Below are 21,697 nucleotides of genomic sequence, written 5' to 3' on the forward strand. Positions count from 1 at the left end.
TACTTGGGGACCAGTCAGCTGAAGCTGGAACCTCACATTCGTTTTCGGTCACTTGTATCAAAATCGGAGTCCAGCAAGTCATAGTCCAGTTCAGAGATAATCGGCAAAACTTCGTCCACGGAGTATTTTGCTTTACGCATTCGCATTGATCTCTCGCCATTATGTCAGTCCCATTTTTGCCATTGTTTGTGCCTTGCTACTCACTCATGCGCAGGAAATCTCGGTCAAACCAATGAAGCTAACTTTCCTTCTAGCAATGAGAGTCCAACTGAAACGCAACGGTGAGTTTTGTCACAGTTTACAATTGATGACCATCGTCAGCTCCTCCTTTTGACAAAAGTCGACATCAGCCCTGAAAGAGTTAATTCCATGGCATGTTGGTGTTCTCATTCTGCAACAACAGACATTTCCAAAGCGTTTTTTTTTTTGTGTGTGAACCCGAACAGGTCAACATTAGTAAAAACTTTAACTTTCTTTATTTTCAGATATTGTATATGTTGACTCTTTTTGTATTCCATTATTGTTTGGCCGCTAAATAAGGAGAAAAGAAACAAAAGAGGGGTCTGAGTCTTAAATATCAAGTCAATTACAGTTAAGACAAAAGAAGTCTAGTAACATCAAAAAACTGGTCAATAATTTAGACAATGGTTAGAATGAAAACCTGCAGCCACAGTAGCCCTCCAGAATAGAAGATGGGCATCCATGCTCTATGGTAAGTTTAGAAAGAACCAGTATTATAGGGTACAGTGGACAGAATCCATCCCAACAGAATCAGCATGAGACTGGAACCAAAACTGGGGAAACAGTGCAGCACAGGGCACACTTAAGGATAAGATTCAACAATTCAACTAACATACTAAATCTTGGAACTAGAAAGAAAAAACAAAAACCTATATAAACTTTCTAAAAGAGAAACATATGCAAAATTCATGACATGGTGCTGTACATTCCTCACCCATGTTCATCTCTACCACATGTATTGAAACAACTGGTGGAATTTAAAAATATTTATGGGTTTAGGATTAACTTGAATAAAGGCATAATGTTCCACATGAACAGTCTTACATGTTATCTTACATAGCGTTGGTTTTCCCCTGTTGTCTCAGAAAAAAATTAAATGTTTACCACTTACAGTCAGAAAAACCTAAAAGTTTTTTCAATTTGATAGAAAGTATCAAACAACTCATTAACTGCTCATCTCTTCATTGCACCTTAGCTGGGAGAACTAATATTGCTAAAATGAATATCCTTGCAAAGTTCAATATTTCTCATTGTATTTACGTACACTATATAAAAAAATTCTTCGAAAATGTGTACACTTGTTATCCAGTTCATTTAGAATGCAAATGGCCATGCTAATAGTTTCTTCTGTGCTCCTGTCAACACTGATTATCGCCATTTTTCCAGGGTACATCATTTACTCAAAGTATGGTGCAACTTAGGAGATACGTTAAAACAGAAGTACTACTTCCAGGTGCTTCCATGCATGACTTAAAGCAGGAATGCTCGTGCTTAAGTCCAGGAGGACGCAGAGGCTAAATGTTTTTGTTCCTAACCTTAATTACACTGTAATTACTGCACAAACAGCCTTTATGTGCTTAATTTTATTTAAATTGTTTAAGAGTCTTGCCCCTTAATTGCTTTTTTAGTCTTACACAGCTTTATGTGCTGTTTTAAATTGCTTTTTATTTTCTTGACCAGCTGCCAATTTACAATGAGATGTAAATGACAAAGGAAACAGCAGTTCACCAGCTGTCATGGTCCCATTTACACCTGTGGAGTTGTCAGTCCATTGCATGGGCAACACACACCAAACGCACACTAGGGCCAATTTATTGTCACCAATTCACCTAACTTGCAAGTCTTTGGACAATGGGAGGAAACCAGTGCATCCAGAGGAAACCCTCACAGACACAGGGAGGACATGCAAACTCCATGCAGGAAGGACCCAGGGCACACACCTGTGAGGTAGCAGCGCTGCCACTGTGCCCTCTTGCCACCCAAAAATGTAAATTTGATTCATAGAAATTTTAAGTGCAACTAGTTACTGATTTAATTAATTCAATTCAAATTTCACTTGTCAAGTACAAGTATCCACATAGTGCAAACTGTAGTAAAATGCTCAGTTATAGAAGTTCAAGAAGAATATACAGTAAATGTTATATTAAAAAAATTATCCACACATAAAAACTTATGGCTTGATTAAGAGACCTGCTGCTGTCAATCACAGGCTTGTAGGTGGCATTAAGATGTTCAGATCTGCTCAGTTGTACTGCAGGTTTTCGTTTAAAGGCATTGACATTCGAATAGAGCAGGTCCAGTTTGTTGTGCCCACAAGTGGATCATACTAATTGAAGTTTGTTTGTTCCAATGTCCCCCAGTTAGGTCACCAATATTCTAAGGTCAGAATGACTCACTCAATAAAATATTAGTACAAAGTGAATTACTTCTGTTCCTGTGTTAATAAACATTAACTTTAATAAGTAGGCTTTCTGGCAAAAGGCATCTACCAGAGGAAACTGACCGACAGGTCATAAATACCTCAATTAAGCTTCAGTGTCATCATGTTTACTGCACTGGAAGCCATGAACTGACTAATATGGTGCTGCATTCAGTTTCCGTCTGGTATTTGTGTACAGATCAACATAAAAAGGCAATTTGCCTGGTTTTCCTAACATAATTAAGGTAATTGACTGCATTCGTATTTGAATAAGGGCACTTAGCAAGAATGAAGCTACTTTTGTTAACCATAAGCAGTTGCATTCCATTCTTTACCTTTCATATATGGCGCCACTCACATGACGGCATGCAAACACTATTACTGGACTTTGACAGCCATTTCCCCCACAGTGCCCAGAGCGTACACACCCTAGTAACATAATTGCCAAATTTCTGTGTACATAACACAGTCTTTTATGGTGCACACACCCATTTACTGTCATAAACTGTTATAAAATTAAAAATAAATATTGCCCTAAATTGTTTTTACAAGTGCTACTAGTGATAAACAACACGGAGAATCATGTTGGATTAGTGGATGCCCATTCTACATGCTTTTTATCAAGTCGGCAATAATAAATACAATATGTGTCCAGCAATTAGGGAATATTGTAAGCAGTCTTTTAAATGTTATCCTGCATTGATTTAGGAAACCTCTGCAGCTATTAACATCATCTGCATATTTAACAGGATATGGAATCAATAGTTCTTTGGCATGACTGTAACTATCGCCAAGCTGAGGACTGCATACAGTATCTAAATTTTAGATATAAAATTATTTTTACCTCCCCGTGCAGTATCTGCATGTTTTTGGAAAAGCTCAACTTGGAATAGCTCAAACACATCCAAGTTTTATTTTTAAGCAGATCCGGAGAAAAAGATGTGAGCAAACAAAAGAAGGACAAAGCCATGAGACTGAACAACCTGATGACAAAGCCAAAACATAAATCAAAAACCTTATGAGAAAAACACTACATAAATTATAGTATTTTTATTATTATGTCGAAAATACAAATAAAAGTCACAGACAAAAGGTACTTGAAATGAAAATAGATTTAAGCAAGGAATGTGTGCATAGGTTTGAATATCCACAACTTAGTCAGCAAAAGGTGACTTTCCATCCCGTTGTGTAGTCAGTGTCAGGGTCGTGACTTCTGAGACTCCACCCCTAGTACATGCAGCTGCATCTTAATGACTGGTAAACAAAATGGCAACAATTGTAACATAAACAAACTTGTGACTGAATAAAACCTAAACTATATGTTGTAATAAGGAATAAACCTAAAAAATACTCTTTGATTCAAAAACCCCAAATTTGGGTTTCCATTTATCCAAATATGGGGAAAAAAATACTAAATATGTCTTTTATAACAAGCACACAAAAACAAAATAGTTATTGGAATTGTGGGACAAGCTCTTCCTCTTGAGGGTTCCTCTTGTTTTTCCTTCTAGTTTGGAGCTTAAAAAATTGTATGCATGAAAACATTTGTGATATTCCAGTGTTTGAATGACTTAAACAATAATGCTCAAAAGATTTTTCTTTTCACATTGATAGAAAGAATTATTTCATTCATTTATAGACTGCTGCTTCACAGTCAACTAAACCAGAATGCATATTTTATTAAAACAAAATATTGTATACCTTTTACAGTATGTGACTGTGAAGAGAAGTGTGTTATCAATTCAGATTAGAACTAAATTATGATTTTAATAATGATTTGTATTTGTCTAGAAAAGCCCATCATTTTTGCAACTTTCTATTTTACCTTCTATCTTTGTTTTGTTATGACACTGTTACATTGGAAATACTTACTTAGTTTTAATATAATTCTGCAGAACTACACATGAAACTGCTGTCTGCACAGGAAGAAAAGAAAAACTTTGCCATTGAATTACAGGCTTTAAAGGACAGGCTAGAAGATGTCAAAGAACAGGTAAAGTGTACTTTGAATCACTTATATTAAAATTATACAGTACTTCTAAGTTTCCCCTAACAATTCTCTTTTTTTAATAGCTAATGAAAGAGAAACAAGAAAATATTGTTTTGACTGCAGAAATACTGAAACAAAAAAAAGTACTGAATACTTACAACAGAGGTGAGTTTTTCCTTTTTTTGGGGGGGATTTCACTAAATTAATCTTGGGTGCATGTGAAATTAGATAGTTGTAGCTAAAACAGTTACTTGGCAATCCAAAAACAGATACTTGTTCTTATTTTATGTAATAACATTTTCATTAAGATTTTCTTGTTGGAATAGTTGCTAAGATTTTACTGTAAAACATTGGTCATGTTATATTTCTAAATTGGTATATTTTGACTTTTGCCCACATTGTAATAGTAAATAAGGGGTAAACAATAAATAAGTACTTCCAGTCATCTGATATTCAATGTACATGTGTAAGAAACAAATCATCCTTTCAGTTCACCAACTGGATGTACCTTTTTTGAAACACCTGTGTTTTATGTAGATGTCACATACAGGACGAAAAAGGGTGTGAGGCTTGCTAAAAGTGCTAAAAAGTATGCCAAGACCTTTTCTTCTCAGCCCAGATATGGCTTTGCCGCAGGCAGCTAGCCCCCCACCACCACAGGCAGGCTTTAGCCTGCACAGGCCTAAAAAAGATCCTAACAAAAATATAATTTTAAATGTTCAAGGAATACCAAAATGCCCTTCAAACCATGTAACCTCTCGCTAGATGAAATAAATCCTGACAAGAATCTTCCGAAATTGACAATTTATTAGAAAAAGAGCAAAAGGAAGCATACAGTTAGAAAAGTCAGGTAACAATAATAATAATAATAATAATAATAATACATTTTATTTATATAGCGCCTTTCCCATGCTCAAAGCACTTACAGAATATAATAAAGAATGGCAGTGTATACAGTATATAGCATTGTAAAAAACAAATAAATAAATAAAGAAGATTAAGACAGTGAATTCTGAAAAAAAAAAACAGACCACATAATCGATGGTCTCGCACACACACACACACACACACACACACACACACACACACACACACACACACACACACACACACACACAGGTTACATGAACATCTTGACAGAGAAGTAAATTGAGAGAAGGGTAATAAAGTCAAGTAGAGCTAAAAGCCTTCCTGGACAGATGAGTTTTGAGTTGTTTTGTAAAAGAATTCATGGAGTCAGCTGACCTGATTAATTTCGGTAGGTCATTCCAGAGTCTGGGCGCTATACAGCTGAAGGCCCTGCTGTCACCCATGGAGTGTAGATTAGTGTGGGGTACAACAAGATTGCCAGAATCAGAGGACCTTAGTGGGCGGGCAGGCACATAGTGATGGAGTAGGTCACTGATGTAGTTTGGCGCGAGGTTATTTAAGGCTTTGTAGGTTATTAGTAGGATTTTATATTCGATTCTGTAAGACACAGGGAGCCAGTGAAGGTGAAATGGGATGGGTGTGATGTGCTCGCTGCTGCTGGTTCGAGTAAGGACTCTTGCAGCTGAGTTTTGAATAAGCTGGAACTGTGATATAAGATTAGAAGGGGCACCTGCCAGTAGGGAATTACAATAATCGATGTGGGATGTGATAAAAGCATGGACAAGTTTCTCAGCATTAGAGAAGGAGAGGAAGGAGCGAACACGGGATATGTTACGGAGGTGAAAGTAAGAAAGTCTCTTAATGTGATTTATGTGGCCGGAATAAGAGAGGGAGGAATCAAAAATGACACCAAGATTCTTTACAGTAGAGGCAGGTCTGATGAGATCACCGCCAAGATGGACTGGGAAGGAGCTCATTTTATTAAGTTGCATTTTAGTCCCAATTTGCAGGAGTTCAGTTTTATTGCAATTTAATTTTAAAGAGTTCTGCTCCATCCAGGTTTTAATTTCACTGAGGCAGGTTGTGAGCTGAGAAAGCTCTGATGAAGTTCCACTTTTAACATTGAAGTAGAGTTGAGTATCATCTGCATAAAAATGATAACCCAGTCCATAGCTACGGATAATATGGCCAAGGGGAAGCATGTAAATACAGAAACGCAGAGGACCGAGGACAGAGCCTTGAGGGACTCCTTGTGTGACTGGCGCCGAACTGGATCTGCTGTTGCCAAGACTAACAAACTCTTGCCTATCAGTCAGATAGGACTTGAACCACTGGAGGGCAGTGCCAGAGATACCCAGCATGTTCTCCATTCTGGACAGTAGGATGTCATGTCTGACAGTGTCAAATGCTGCACTGAGGTCTAACAGAATTAATATGCTGGTTTGTCCAGAGTCTGCTGCCATAAGCAAATCATTGGTTACCCGTAGCAGAGCAGTTTCACAGCTGTGCCGCGCCCTGAAACCAGACTGAAAGGGTTCCATCAAATTATTAGAGGTTAGGTAATTGGTGAGTTGGGAAGCTACAACACGCTCAAGAACTTTTGACAGGAAAGGTAAGTGGGAAATAGGCCGGAAATTGTTAAGATTGTCAGCATCAAGGCCAGACTTTTTTAACATTGGGTTTACAGAAGGTAAAAAGGACACAAAGGATTTGTCTGAAAAAGCAATCCAAGAAAAATAAGTCACAGTACAAAATCAGTAATCCAAGAACAGAACCAATAATCAAGAAAACAGAAAATGAAAAAGTAAACATTGCTAAGGCCCTCTATCCAACCTCAGTATAAAATCAGAGGAAGAACTCAGCAGCAGTGATGTCAAGGTGGCATTGCCTCTTAAGGTTCTACCCACAAAACACAAGATATAGCAAAAATTTAAAAGTATTGTACATTAACAGTAAACAATAAATAAACATAATATTAGCATGAAAATATGAAGAAATACTTCACAATACAATAAAAGGGAAAATAAAAACAAACCAGGGCCAACCCCTCCCTGTAACATAACAATTAATATAATCCAAGGTCTTAAGGATCATCTGGAGTAGGTGTTTCAAATGAGCAAGTGCTTCTGCCTTCTTTCATTATACATTTTCTTATGGTGTAGACATGAAAACTGACTTTAACAAAGAGGGTCCCTAGGGTTATTTGTTTCTTTGATGATTAATTAATGCCATGCTCTCGTCATGATTGTGGCCTGGAGATTCCCTGTTATCTCAAAGATCTCTGACTGCTGTACCATGCATGCCCCAGACCTTTAGAAATGGGTCTGTAGTCCTGTCATACTGATGGGCATAATAGATTTTTCTACCAGAAGTATCTTTTTGACAGTGTGTTTTACTATATGTTCTGGCGGACCCGGCATTACCTGCCATGGAACGCTAGGCGGCAGCCCCCCTGGGTTGCAGTGGTGCCTTGCCTTCCATGGGAGATGGAGTTGGATACAGCCCTGTTGGGATCCAAGGACGCCTCCATTGGGTGCTGCAGCAGCTGGCTCCTTTCTTCCGGGAGTGGCGAAAGAGCTGCCTGAAATACGTCAACAAGCACCTGGAGCACTTCCAGGTGTCGTATTAAAGGAGCCAGCAGCCACTACTCCAAGAACTAGAGTTGCCAGGAGGAGTGGAGGAGAAAAAAAGGAAGAGAATTGTGTTATGTATTGTGCTTGTGACTGTGTTCTGTCGGTGGGAAACGGGTGAAGGCGTTTCCCTCAAGGGAAAAAAGGAATAAATTAAACCCGTGTGTGCCTTAAACTTGTGTCCCATGCTTGTCTTTTGTCGGGTTGAGGTGGCGGTGCCCGCCTAGAGGTCCACAATGTATTTAGGGGATTTGAAGGAATAAAGGGTGCTTTTTGTTTACTGTAAGTTTCATCAAATTAGACATCACTTGAATCCAGTGCTTACAATCTGCTTATGCTGTCTGCCTCAAGGGCAGGCTGTATTTCTTTTCTTTGTCTGTTTCTACCTTTTTACAAAGATGTTCAGAAATAACCTTTCTTTTGGGCATTATTTGCAGCCACAGTAAGCTTATGACCTTTCTTCAAGCAGAAGGTTTGCATTTGTATAGTTTTTCTTGGCCTTATCCATTTTCAGTGTATAAAGGCTCACAGCTTGTGTTTTGTCCTTATCTGCTAAATCTGTAAGGAAAGCAACTTAGCATAGCCTACAGCATGGACAGATTTTCAGCACAGCCTTAGACAATCATTTACACATTAGACTACCAGAAAACTGCACAGGACATGTGATAACAAAAGTAATCAGCTCTGTGCTTTAAAAAAATGTAACATCCAGAATGGTGGAGGGGTCCTTAAGATTTTAAAAATCTTTGGAAAGTTTGAACATTAATCTGCTACAAGCTTTGATGAGCTACATAAAAAAATTCTACTAAATGAACGTCTGACAGTTATAATAATGGCTGATCATACAAAATAAGGTAATGCTAGAGAATTACCTAACGGTGCAAAGTGGAATTGCAGTTTCAGTGTTATTTTCAATAGGATTTACTACTGGGTAAGAAATTCATTCCACCTTTTCATTGTTCTTATTTATTTATTTATTTTACTTTTTTTGTAAATCAGCTTGACACGTTAAACTTCTTGTTCTTTGAGCCTGACATTCCATAGATGTGTCAATCTATCAACAAAGCCCATTATTAACAATAAATTAGAGAATATTCCTGCTGATGTACAAGGTAGCGCACAGGAAAATGTGTGTCACAGATAACAAACCCATTGACATTCTAAATGAATTACTGTTGTCAAAAAGAGAATAATTGGAGTTTAGGCTTCCATTTAGTTCACCGCGGTTGTGTCTTATGACAATATGCTTATGCAAAATGAATGATGTATTTAAAAGTCAGCAAGATTCATACAACTGGTTCTACTGATCATTGTTTGCCTCTACTTGTACTGCACTTTTAGAACGGCGGAGCTTTGTGCTGGATTAGTAGGTTTATGGAATTTTCCTGCCAGATGGATGTGAATTGAAAGAAACATATTATCAAAATAATTTTGAAAGACTCCTTAAAAAAACTCAGCAAGCAGCATTGCAATCTCCAGACAACCAGACAAAGGAAAATAATATATTTATCAGAAATTGTCATCATTTTTTGATGTTCTTTTAAAAAATGCATTTGTTGATACAGATTTAATAATGAAGTCTTCATAGCATTATACTACAGAAATGCAAATCTTCACCCTCAACTGGCTTTGTCCAATTCAGAATTATCATTCAATTTACGCACCCAGTCTAGGTGGCCACAACTCCCAGCCTAGCTCAATCCCTGCTTTCCCAGTTACCCAGTATAGTTTCCATGAGGCATTTCAGATCTTCTGACAATGATCTATTCACTAGCCTAAGGCTGAACTGCAGAAGCCTTAGTTAATGCTCATTGATCTTTGTTGCTTCCACTACATAGTCCTGTGTCTTTGTACTACCACAGGTAGTATAGGCAGTGACTGTTTTTATAAGGGGCCAGAAAAAAAGACATCAACTCAAACAGGAGTAAAGATATGTAACTGGGAAATCAGATGAACACGGTCATATAATCAAAGCAAAATTTATTACATAGAAGTAATTTTTCTAGAAAACACAGGCTAAGCTCTTTGTTCTTTTGTCCGTAACCTCAAATGATAAGGAAGTGACTTTGTACTGTAGAGGTACTGTAGTAATAAAACAATGTGATTTAACTCTTTGATGTAAAAACAGATAAGGAAAAGCATTTTGCTGGAAACAACCTGTTTATTGCCTCCTGTGAAGCAGTAATATAATTTATCCATTGGTGTAAGGAAACTATGTACAGTATTAGGATGCATCAATCCTGTACTGTGTCAGTGTTTGTTCAGAGAGTCTATCTCACAACTTCAAGATAGTGATATAATTCTATTCAATGTACAAATGTAGATAACAACCTGTTTAGCTACTCAAATCACTTGTCTATATATATTCTGTTTTTTTGATAGGCATTTTGAGTTAGGTTGGATGGTGTATCCTAATGATGAACCTCTGACTCCCCAAGCACTTTGAAAATTAAAATCTTGGTCAAAATGGGTGTCATAATTTCTTCCTTTAAAGAACTTGAAAGATTCCTAATTTAATGGGAATTCTCCAGTACAGACCTGCTGCTGACATCACTTCCAGGTCATGTCTTAGAAACACAGTAGCAACCGCTCCTCCAGATGGCAGTACCCATGAAAAATAAGACGGCATCAAAAAGTACACACACAAAAAACAAATGAAGTACTTAAAAAACTTTCAAATAGGAAAATTCAACTCTAATACATGCAACAGAAAGTTCCCCAGAAGAATACAGGAGAACAGAAAAAAATTAAATTACAAGCATATCATAACATTCTTTAGATTTTCATTCACATATCTCAAAATGGCACTGAAGAGCCACACATTTTGTCTCTTGCAAATGTCTGCTGCCTCTTGTCTTGATGGTTTTAAGAGTCTAACAAACTCCCCAGTTGTGCTGTTCCCATTCTTATTTTCCATGGATTTCTATAGACATTTTATGTACATTTTATTGATTGTTTTTATTTCTCTTTCTTAAAATGTCAAAATGATTGCAAACTCAAAATGTCTCAGTATTTACCAGCCATTCGCCTCGATTTTGAATTATTTTGTAAAATGACTTAATTATTTCTAGTTTTTATGAGCTTGTTTTTTTGTAAATTGCTACAAAATGTGCTATGCAAAAATGTATTATATATATAATTATTTTCCAAGGAATAATTCACAGAAAACCTAAAAAATTTTGTCGCTTAAAGAAATTTCCACTGGGCATTTTTTAGTAAAACAATTTTTAATTAATCTTTCAGAAAGAATTTAGATAGATAGATAGATAGATAGATAGATAGATAGATAGATAGATAGATAGATAGATAGATAGATAGATAGATAGATAGATAGATAGATACTTTATTAATCCCAATGGGAAATTCACAAAAAATAAAGTGATACGAGTGATCAATAAATAAAAATAGAAAAATAAAAGTAGAAAAGTACACATACAGTCATACACGGAGCTGCTGAAAAGGCTGCCACTCTCGGCGGCGCCGGATGTACAAAAGTTGATTTTTAAAAATTTAGTGATTATCTCTTCTCTTTTGAAAGTGTCAACTGGCTATTTCCAATATAATCATTTTTTAACAGTTTACTATGAAGGCCTGAAAGATACAGAGTACAAGCTTGTGTGCCAGATGTGAACACTGTAAACAGAATAGTGAAATGTTCATTCAGCCAAACTGAACCTCCATCCATCCATCCATCCATTTTCCAACCCGCTGAATCCGAACACAGGGTCACGGGGGTCTGCTGGAGCCAATCCCAGCCAACACAGGGCACAAGGCAGGAAACAATCCTGGGCAGGGTGCCAACCCACCGCAGCAAACTGAACCTGTGAACCTATATATATTTTTAAAGCAAATTCTAACACCATAGGTGATGTTATTTTTGATGGTTGGATCACTTGAGGCTACTGTTATTAAATTTTTGTCAGTTTATTTGAGGTGTGATTTTTGAGATGGCATTTAACTCAGTGGTAATATATCTTTGCAAACAGGATAGTGTGTGACTGAGATTAAGGATTTATTTATCCATTTATTTTGCCAAATATATTAATTTGAGCTTGTTATGTTAAGCTGATATGAGTATTCTCTTAGTTATGTTAAAGTGTTTGTCTATATAATAGTGTATAGTCAATTGGAGGTTCTATTATAACCCCCACAACCTTAGTAAATGTAATATTCTAATAATTTTTTGTCCCTCTAACTACAGACTTGTTGCAGTTTATCATCTGCCATGCAGTTGGTGAGGCATGGAGGGCAAAGAGTTTGTAACTGAACTTACCATACATACAGAATGCATTGAATGTACTAAAGTGAAGCCTTTGTCAGTTTCCCATAGAGAAATAACACAACTTTAAGAGTAGAAAATAACTGAAATTTAACATGAGAAACTTAAGATTGTAATGAAACAGAGAAGACACCTTTTGGCCTTTATTCTGCATGTGTATTAACCTTTTTCTGAATTTTTGTGATTTGTTCCTTTTTAAGTCTTCACTAAACGTTTAGGACAAACTTTTTGGACCAAGAGATTTCTTTGTTACTCATTTTACTCATGCTGAATCCAACCTTGCCAACTCAGTAGCTGACAGATTTTGGTAACCCGGAAAAGACACAACTACAGAGCATATAAAACTGATTAGTAGCTTGACAGTTGGATTCAGGTAATGTACATACACAATCAGACATTGGTATCTCTAAATAGGTCAATAAAGATTTGCAATGACATTCAACCATGGCATATACAGGTTTCCCCATGCTAATCAAAAGTAGAGCATTCCTGTGAAACCTTTCACAAACTGAAATGGAATAAAGCAAAGAAGCAATTACCATTAGTTTAAATGGGATAATTTTTTAGTGTTTCCAGACCCAAAAATAACCTACCAAACCATACTAAATAACACATAAAACCTAAAATGACACTAACAAATATTACAAGCGGAAATGACATTTATTAATACACCTCATGCACAAAGTACAAATAGTGTTTATACAATGTCGTTTCACTTACAAGAATTGTGCAGAAAGCTAGTACCATGGAAGGCTGGTAGGTGGTGGTGAGTATGGTGTGATAGGCTCAGTCAGTCAGAGTTTAGGATGGTGGGAAGTATAGGAAACTAGGGTGTAGAAGAGAGGGGAAGAGGTTAATCCATTAACATCTCATCATCATCTGAAGCCATCTGGGCAGGCAGGGCACTAATGTCTATATCTTCTTCTATGTCTCCCTGCCTCAATGTCAAAAGTCAATGCTCATTTTCTTCTGTGGCTAACGTAGAAGGCTTGAAATACAACAGTATGCTTGACTGCTTAGCCTTGTGGATTTTTCTATCATACAATTCTTCATAGGCATTCAAATCATCCTGCAAATCTGACCCATGTCCATTGAAAGTTAAAGTCATACTTTTCTGCAATCACTAAAACACTGTCAGTTGTCGCGAAAATCTCACACAAATGCTTCCCGTTCAGTTCCTGGGCAACTTCAATTTTGGACCTTTCACTATTGCATTTGGCTTCAATTTGTATCCTTTCTTCTTGCAATTGGATCAGCTCAAACACAAAATAAATCGAGATAAAACACAGATGCACACAGAGACAATTCAAAGTTATGGCCGCTTGATGCTAGTTTAGTTTTGAAGCGTGAAAACTGACGATGACACTCTTGCTGCTTGGGGTGCAAACTGCTTTTATAACAGACTGCTGCAAAACAAAAGCTTAACACTGTTTTGACTTTTATCCTTTTTTCATATTAATCCTCTTTAGTTTTCTTTTGTTTAGCAGAAACGGGTACTAATGACCTTCTAATGTATGTCTTTCATAAAAGTGAAGTGAAGCAAGCTGCTTTATTACTTTGTGTAGCACCTTTCATAGAGGAAATCAAAGGAAGCATTTTTGTTGTATTGATTACATTAACATTTGCAAAATAATATTTTCATTTACAGAGCTTATTTAAAATGTACAACACTATGGAGAGATTTTATTAATTATTCTTATACAGTATGCATGTATAACTCACAGATGACACTTTAGATTTCACAAAATTGAATCTCATATGTTTGTTCCCAGCATGATATATTTAAAGGTACGTATGCAGCTTCTGGAATGAAGGCATTGAATATGTAGATAGTAATAAACACACACCATAAACTCCATTTTGGACAATTTGCATACACAATGCAGATTCTAAGGCTGATGCAAATGTTTATGATCATAATGATGCATTTATTTTCACATACATTTTGTCATGCAATCACGTTCCTCCTTCTCCATCACTCAGTAAATCACTTGATATATTTTGGTATTTATTTATCATTGACAGTTTTTACAAATGTGCAAGCATGTGTTACTTTGGTTTAGAATAATCTCAATTGCAAAAGTTAAAGTTCTTGAAACAAGTACAAGTATGAAGAACTAACTCCCAAAGAAAAAAATGTAAGTAAAACTAATTCCCAATGAAGATAGAGTGTTTACTCAAGTATTTTCTGCTTAAATATGTTATTTAATTCAACGAGGAATTACCCGAGCATGCAAGTATACATACAGCAAAAATTTAAGCACACAAGTTACATGTAGATAGATAAATAGATAGATTACATCTTGCCTGAAGAAGGGGCCTGAGTTGCCTCGAAAGCTTGCATATTGTAATCTTTCTAGTTAGCCAATAAAAGGTGTCATTTTGCTTGGCTTTTCTCTTAATCCCAAGGGGAAATTCACATATATGTATACATGAAGCATGAAACCATACATGTTATTTACAGGTTCTTTCCACATATACAGTATGTTGGACAGGAATAATTTTAGGGAGAATCCCGAAAGTGTTGGGGTGTCAATTGGGTTGCCACTTTTCATTCTCAAATAATATAGCTCAAAATCAGTGCTTAAGGGCACAAAAAAGAAAAAATAAAGCAGGCTTTCTGGCTTTGTGGAAAGGTTTGGCTCTTGAGAGCAGGTCAGTCATAGCCAGCTAAGTCTGGGTCCAAATAAGAGGCTGACATCAGAAGGCATCGGATATCTATAGTCCTATGGCTGGAAGGGGCGGGGCTATTTTTGTTGCTGCTGCAACGGAAGAGAAAAAAGATGAAGCTGTTAGTTACAGCGCCCCCTCTCACCCCAGCGGTGTATTGCATACCTGTGATAAGCCAGAAGTGTGTTCCACTGACACACATGTGTTACACTCTATATACAGGATCATTATAAAGTCCTTGTGCTGTTTTAAATAATCATAAATGCAGTTATGTACATGATAAAATGAATCTGTTAAAAGGACAAGTAAAATAGTTTATTATATTTTTACATAGATGTGCTTTTGAAATTGTTAATTTTCAACATATCCACCATCATCAAGTATACAAATTATGATGTGATCTTCTACAAATACATTTTGCATTTGATTTTCAGTAATACCCTAATCACATTAGTTATCATAGTCCACAGTTCATCTATCTAAAGAACATGGTTTAGTTATGTGGTGCATCTTTCTTGTAAGGGGTTCTAAATCTTCTTTCTTTGGACCATGATGACCGAATTTAGCTCAGCCAAATGGAGGATACAGCCCACTTTCTCTTCTATTGAAGTCATAGGTCAGTCACAATTTATAAAAACAGAGTAACAAACAAATTAATAAATTAATTAAAATTAATAAACATTTACAATTTCTCTATCAAACTATGATAAAATAAAAGAGTCCCACTTCACAATGTTCTTTACAGATTGATTTTATCATCCATACAACTGAAATGATGATCTCCGCACAAGGCCATGTGAAGTGTTAATGCCTGCTTGATGTATTACAGTTGCTTACTACAGTTTCATATGCACTGTACATTCCAACAGAAGGTTTGGGGTCTGCAATTTTTTTACTGTCAGCTTTAAAGCCTTAGTTATTAATTCTAGTTTAAATTGCATATATTAAAATATTTTAATTGCAACAAAAATGCCTAGTTTTATTGCTTTGCACAAATCAAAAATAATAAAGCATATTTAAATGCTTAGAGATATTTTTCTAATTCGAACAATTATGACACCAATTCAAATAAAATTCAACAGCCTTGTATATTTCAGGTCCCAGAGGTGCTATTGGGACCTGCTTTCTTAAATACTGTATATCATTGTGGTTGGCATCAGCTACAAAGGTGCAATACATTAAGCAACACATGACAGCATACAGTTCTTTGCAGTGCAATACATTAAGCCACATTAGAGTCATCAGTTATCCTAACAGTAGACCTTTAGATTTTGGGAGAATCAGTATGGGAACAGTTTTATCAGGTTTTCTCATTTCTTTTGATTTATTTAGCCATTGCATTTGAAATGTCAGATTCAGAGTTCAGAGTACTGTTATTTCCAATTACTGTGGGCCCAGAGAGACTTTACATTCTAATGCCTTAGCCTTTTAACCGCAGTGTTTATTTGAGTAGTATTGACTAGTATCATATACAGAGAACTTTTTTATAATCTTCTTAGACAGTAACAATTACAGTTTATGTACAGCTTAATATATATATTAAGGGTTTATTGGCACCCTGCCCGGGATTGTTTCCTGCCTTGTGCCCTGTGTTGGCTGGGATTGGCTCCAGCAGACCCCCGTGACCCTGTGTTCGGATTCAGCGGGTTGGAAAATGGATGGATGGATATATATATATGGATATATATATATATATATATATATATATATATATATATATATATATATATATATATATATATATATATGTACACATTAAGCATATTCCAGATGCTGTTTTCTTTGTTCATTTCTGTACTTTCTTGTTTGTGTTTTATGTAATGTCACCTATTTTCTTTGATGCTAATTATGTCTTGTCCCATTAATGTTCAAAAAAACAGGCCCTTGATACAAGCAATTAAAGAAAAAGGTGAAAGGTGAACATTACAAGATGCCCCCTCATTGCACATTTCACGCCTTTGTTCTTGCTATGAGAATTGTATTAATTAATCCTGGTTACGGTACATTATTTAGATGTCATCTTGCGTTTTCAAACAGCCAGTTCAAATACTTCCTGTGGATTAAGGAACAGCCGTTTTTATGTTGAGTTGGTGTGATTTGATAATGAGTATTTCACACCTGGTTTAAAAAGCTTAATGTTGAAATGATCAATAAGGGGTTCCTCATGTCCTCAGGCTTAACTGAGCCTGTGATAAGGGCGTGCATAATGAAACCAAAAAGCTGAATTAACTTGCATCTTATGGTTCTCATTCATTTCTTAAATTGGGCATTTATGCATAGTATTTTGTAAGGAAGGTGAAAACAGCCACTCAACACATTTACTTGTCTGTAAACATTAATGCCTAATAGGACTATTAACCTGTCAGCACCCAGCTCTGTACAATTCCAGACATCATCAATTAAGCTTCGTTAGCGTGCAAAAGCTGCTGAAATCGCCACTCTGAAGCATGTGCAAATTGACATTCATGCAAGAAATTTCCACAGGGTGTAATCAGGAACAGATATTTAATGACATAGGAATATCACTGCATTTGTTAGTTGTGTTCAATTTCCACACATTTCAAAAAACTTTAAAATCTGTGGACAGCAGCCTTAGGGTCAGGGGCAGTAATAGCATGGTACTTTTTGTGGTAAGAATTCTGCACACAAACAGCCACCTTGTTGTTTCCATCATCCTTGAAGACGATAAGAGAATAAATAAAATACTTAAAAAGCAGAAGTGGATACAATTAAAAGATTTACAAAAACCTTCCTCAGTTTTGCTCATTCCTTTAAGGAACAATAATATAGAAAAGAGAGAATGTTTAAATGAAGCATGTGTGATGAAACAGGGAGGGCAGCTGACCACAGCCTCACTGAAAAAAAATGCCACTGACACGGTGAGCTTCTGACGTCGCTGGCCACCAGATATCCATTCAGCCACAAAAATGGTGACCAAGAGCTAATTCATGATATTGGGGAGGATGCTCCATTGATTCTCAGTGCTGGCCGCTCAAGAAGAATCAGGTTATAGAAAGAAGACCTCCAAGAATCAACAGAGAAAGAATGAGGGGCTTTCCAGAGAGAGCCCAAGGTCACCTTGGCAGCAGTAACAAATAAAACAACTCTTCCTGCATTGGATTAAGAGAGAGCATGGAAAGGTCCAGAAAAAGAAAAATGTTAGGTATCAGAGGAATTTGGACAGCAAGGATTGAAACGATAGAGTTTGAGGTAAAAATCCAACTGGAAGTGACAGAGGAACATGTGTAGAAAATTTGTGAAATCATTTAAGGAGCATAAATTGCAAAGAGGGTCAGTTGGTAACGCCTTTGATTTGTAGGGTTAAGATATAAGAGATGGACAAAATTAACCTGAGTATACTGATAACTGGAGTTCCAAGAGAACAGAGTGATACTCTAAAAGATGTTATTCCAAGATAAACTGATAGAAATCAAATACATTTTTCTTTGCAACATACAAATTAAATATACATTACAATTTGTAGTGAAATGCTTAGTTGCTCAACGCCAATGACTGTTTCTGTAAGGAGAATATAAATGGACAATAACAATAATACATGACTTTATAATATCAAAAATCATTAAAAATTATAAATATGTGATAAATGATACATTATAATTAAATACATAACCTAACTTAAATAACCTAATATAAGAGAGTTAGCAATAGAGCATCATGTAATTCTAGAGACTTTCCATATTTAAGATGCAGATGTGGACAGAAGCTCCTCCTCAGTCTCTCTGAACTGGACTTTAGGCACCAGTAGCATTTACCTGAAAGCAACACAGAAAGAGGCAGTTTTTGTGATGACTGGTGTCACTGATAATTTTCTTTGCTCTGGACTAACATCGGTTGATGTAGATCTCCTGGAAGTTAGAGACTACAAACCCAGTGATACATTCAGCTGACTGTCTGCTGTTCCCAAACCAAGCAATAATACTTCCTGTCAGGTTCATTTTCATGGTGGATTTATACACGTTCTTTAGTAAGTGGGGTGACAGTCTGAAATCCCTGAGGTGACTAAGGTGGTAAAGATGTTGTTGTTGTTCCTTCTTCACCAAGGTGTCAATGTGCATAGACCAAGTCAAGGTAATCTGTGATGTGGACACTAAGGTATCTGAAATTGTCCACCCTCTCTATCTGGGTGTTATTAATATTGAGGAGGTGGTAGAGCCTCTTCTGTTTTCACCCAAAGTCCCCAATCATCTCCTCTGTCTTGCTCACATTCTGGAGTAGACTGTTGTCCTGACACCAGTGTGACAGACTGTACACTTCATCCTAGTAAGCCTGCTCTTTCTTGTTACAGATCATGACTACCACAATTGTGTCATTGTCAAATTTGACAATGATTTTAGAGTCGTGTGCAGAGGGAGTACAGCAGAGGGTCCAGAACACAACCCTGTGGAGTGCCTGTGTAAAGAGGGAGGGATGATGAAGTGTGGCCACCCACTTGAACCAGCTGGCCTCTGACTGTCAGGAAGTTAAAAATCCAGGTGCACAGTGAATTGCTCAGATGCAGGTACCTGAGCCTGGTGATGTGTTTAGAGGGGATTATTGTGTTAAATGCAGAACTATATTATGTATAGTAAATAGAATTTACACATAATTCCCCCAGTTGCCATCCACGTATACCAGTACCGTATGAAGGTTCAAGGTGATGAAATTCTCGGTGGGTCTACTTGAGCAATATGTGAGCTGTAATTGTTCTAGTTATTTTAGCAAAGAGGAGTAAGTGTAATTTTTGTCTAGCCTCTTGAAATACTGTTTATAGGTGCAACAGGATGATAGTCATTCAGGTAGGTCATACGTGATTTCTTAGGTACAAGGTAAATAGTGGATCTTTAAAAGAAAGTATGACAGACTGGGATAAGGAGAGATCAAATATTGCCATGAATACTGGTGCAAGCTGATCAGCACAGATCTTAAAACACATCTTAGAATGCTGTCTGGATCTGTTGCCTTCCTGGTGTTCACTTTCCTAAAAGTTCTCCTTAGGTTGTGTTCTGACAGAGTGAGCACCATTTCCTGACTCTGTGGTTCTCCTACTGCAGATGTATTGGCCTATGGGCTCACGTTAGTAGAATTCACATCGAAGTGTGTGTGAAAATTGTTAAGCTCATCTACCAGAGTGGTGTCAGCACTCACCATGGTGGGAGTACTGTAGTAACTTTATAGATTGAGACTGGAAGGTTATCTTGTCACATTGAATACAAAGGCAAGGGGTTGTAAAAGACTTTGTGCAAAGCAATAAATCGGCATCTGGTTTTTATGTGACACGAAAAACTGAGAAAATATACTAATTTTTGTATTGTCTGAGTGTAGATACCATGACAAGAATATGAAAGATACGTCAAAAATCCAAGCCTAATAATAACACGAGTCTGTCCTATGTTTCTTTAATGCCAAAATATCAGAACCAAAGACATAGTCAGAGAATCAGAGCCAGGAGTTTATTAACCACAGCATCTACTTGAAACAGCTCCCTTGCTTATCTGTAAATCTCGGACCCAGAAATCAAATGGCCTGACCATTGCATTCATTTTGCCATGTGGCAGGTGTCTCATGATGGTTATCATAACAATCAGTAAACATAATGCAGTGCCCATTCAATAAAACAGACTACTGTCAGAAACATTAAAAAGAACAATATAAATCCCAAAAACAAACTCCAGTTTGCTAAGTAAAAATTTAAAAGAAACATGAAGAGGTTGAAGCAGAAGGCATGAAGGAAAAGCAGAACTCTACATTTATAAAGAACTAATCTCAGTTATAGATAAAAGAAAAGAGGAATGAGAACCTAGATCTTAATGAATGAAATGGAATGTCTGAAGTACAGAATCATCAAAGACATCACTCAAGGTTTAGTTAGTACATAAAAGTGACACAGGTGGAAAGGAGATGTAATGTTTACAGATTATTACGAAAAACAGTTATAGTGTATAAGTGCCAGTCTGGTGATTAAAGGGCCAGGGGTACAAGAAGAGACTTTAGTCTTAAAGAAGCGAAGGAGAGAATGAGTAGAGAAGGGGTAGGCTTATGTTCAATGTAAAGCCTACAAGAAGGATTAACACTTATGTAACATCAGCTCCAGATAGTCTTAACTATATAAGAGTAAGTTTTGGTGAGAAACTCCCCTTCAGATCAGTCTCAGATTAAGGCAGCATGCCTAATATGAGGCATGGTGGCGCAGTGGGCAGCGCTGCTGCCACGCAGTTGAGAGACCTGGGGACCCGGTTCGCTTCCCGGGTCCACCCTGCGTGGAGTTTGCATGTTCTCCCCGTGTCTGCGTGGGTTTCCTCCGGGCGCTCCGGTTTCCTCCCACAGTCCAAAGACATGCAGGTTAGGTGGATTGGCGATTCTAAATTGGCCCTAGTGTGTGCTTGGTGTGTGGGTGTGTTTGTGTGTGTCCTGTGGTGGGTTGGCACCCTGCCCGGGATTGGTTCCTGCCTTGTGCCCTGTGTTGGCTGGGATTGGCTCCAGCAGACCCCCGTGACCCTGTGTTCGGATTCAGCGGGTTGGAAAATGGATGGATGGATGCCTAATATGAGATATCTTGCCATTCCAAAGAAATTGATAGATGAGGGATCTTACTTCAGACCAATATTTGATAGGAGGGAAAAGAGGGAGCAATGAACTAACAAAGATGGTGAATGAAAATACTTTCAGTGATAGCTAAACATGAGCATTAAGATAGAGAGATGTGTGGCCTAGCAGAGAGCTAATCTTTGATATTTCTAAAAGCACAGTGAGAATTGGAAGCAACTATATTCTAAACCAAATTAGAAATGTCAGTGCAGAAATATCTGATTTAACGAAAG

At 37.0% G+C, this 21,697-nt stretch overlaps 1 protein-coding gene across 1 annotated transcript in view; it reads left to right on the plus strand.

The window, feature by feature from the left end:
- Positions 1-21,697, plus strand: part of shtn1 (shootin 1) — a 278,814-nt gene that overhangs the window by 140,380 nt on the left and 116,737 nt on the right. The window contains exons 6-7 of the mRNA XM_028796007.2: positions 4,336-4,433; positions 4,514-4,595. Coding sequence (XP_028651840.1) covers positions 4,336-4,433; positions 4,514-4,595 — 180 coding nt within the window. The remainder of the gene's footprint in view (positions 1-4,335; positions 4,434-4,513; positions 4,596-21,697) is intronic.

The sequence above is a fragment of the Erpetoichthys calabaricus genome, chromosome 2 (assembly GCF_900747795.2).
Source record: "Erpetoichthys calabaricus chromosome 2, fErpCal1.3, whole genome shotgun sequence".
Lineage (NCBI taxonomy): Eukaryota > Metazoa > Chordata > Cladistia > Polypteriformes > Polypteridae > Erpetoichthys > Erpetoichthys calabaricus.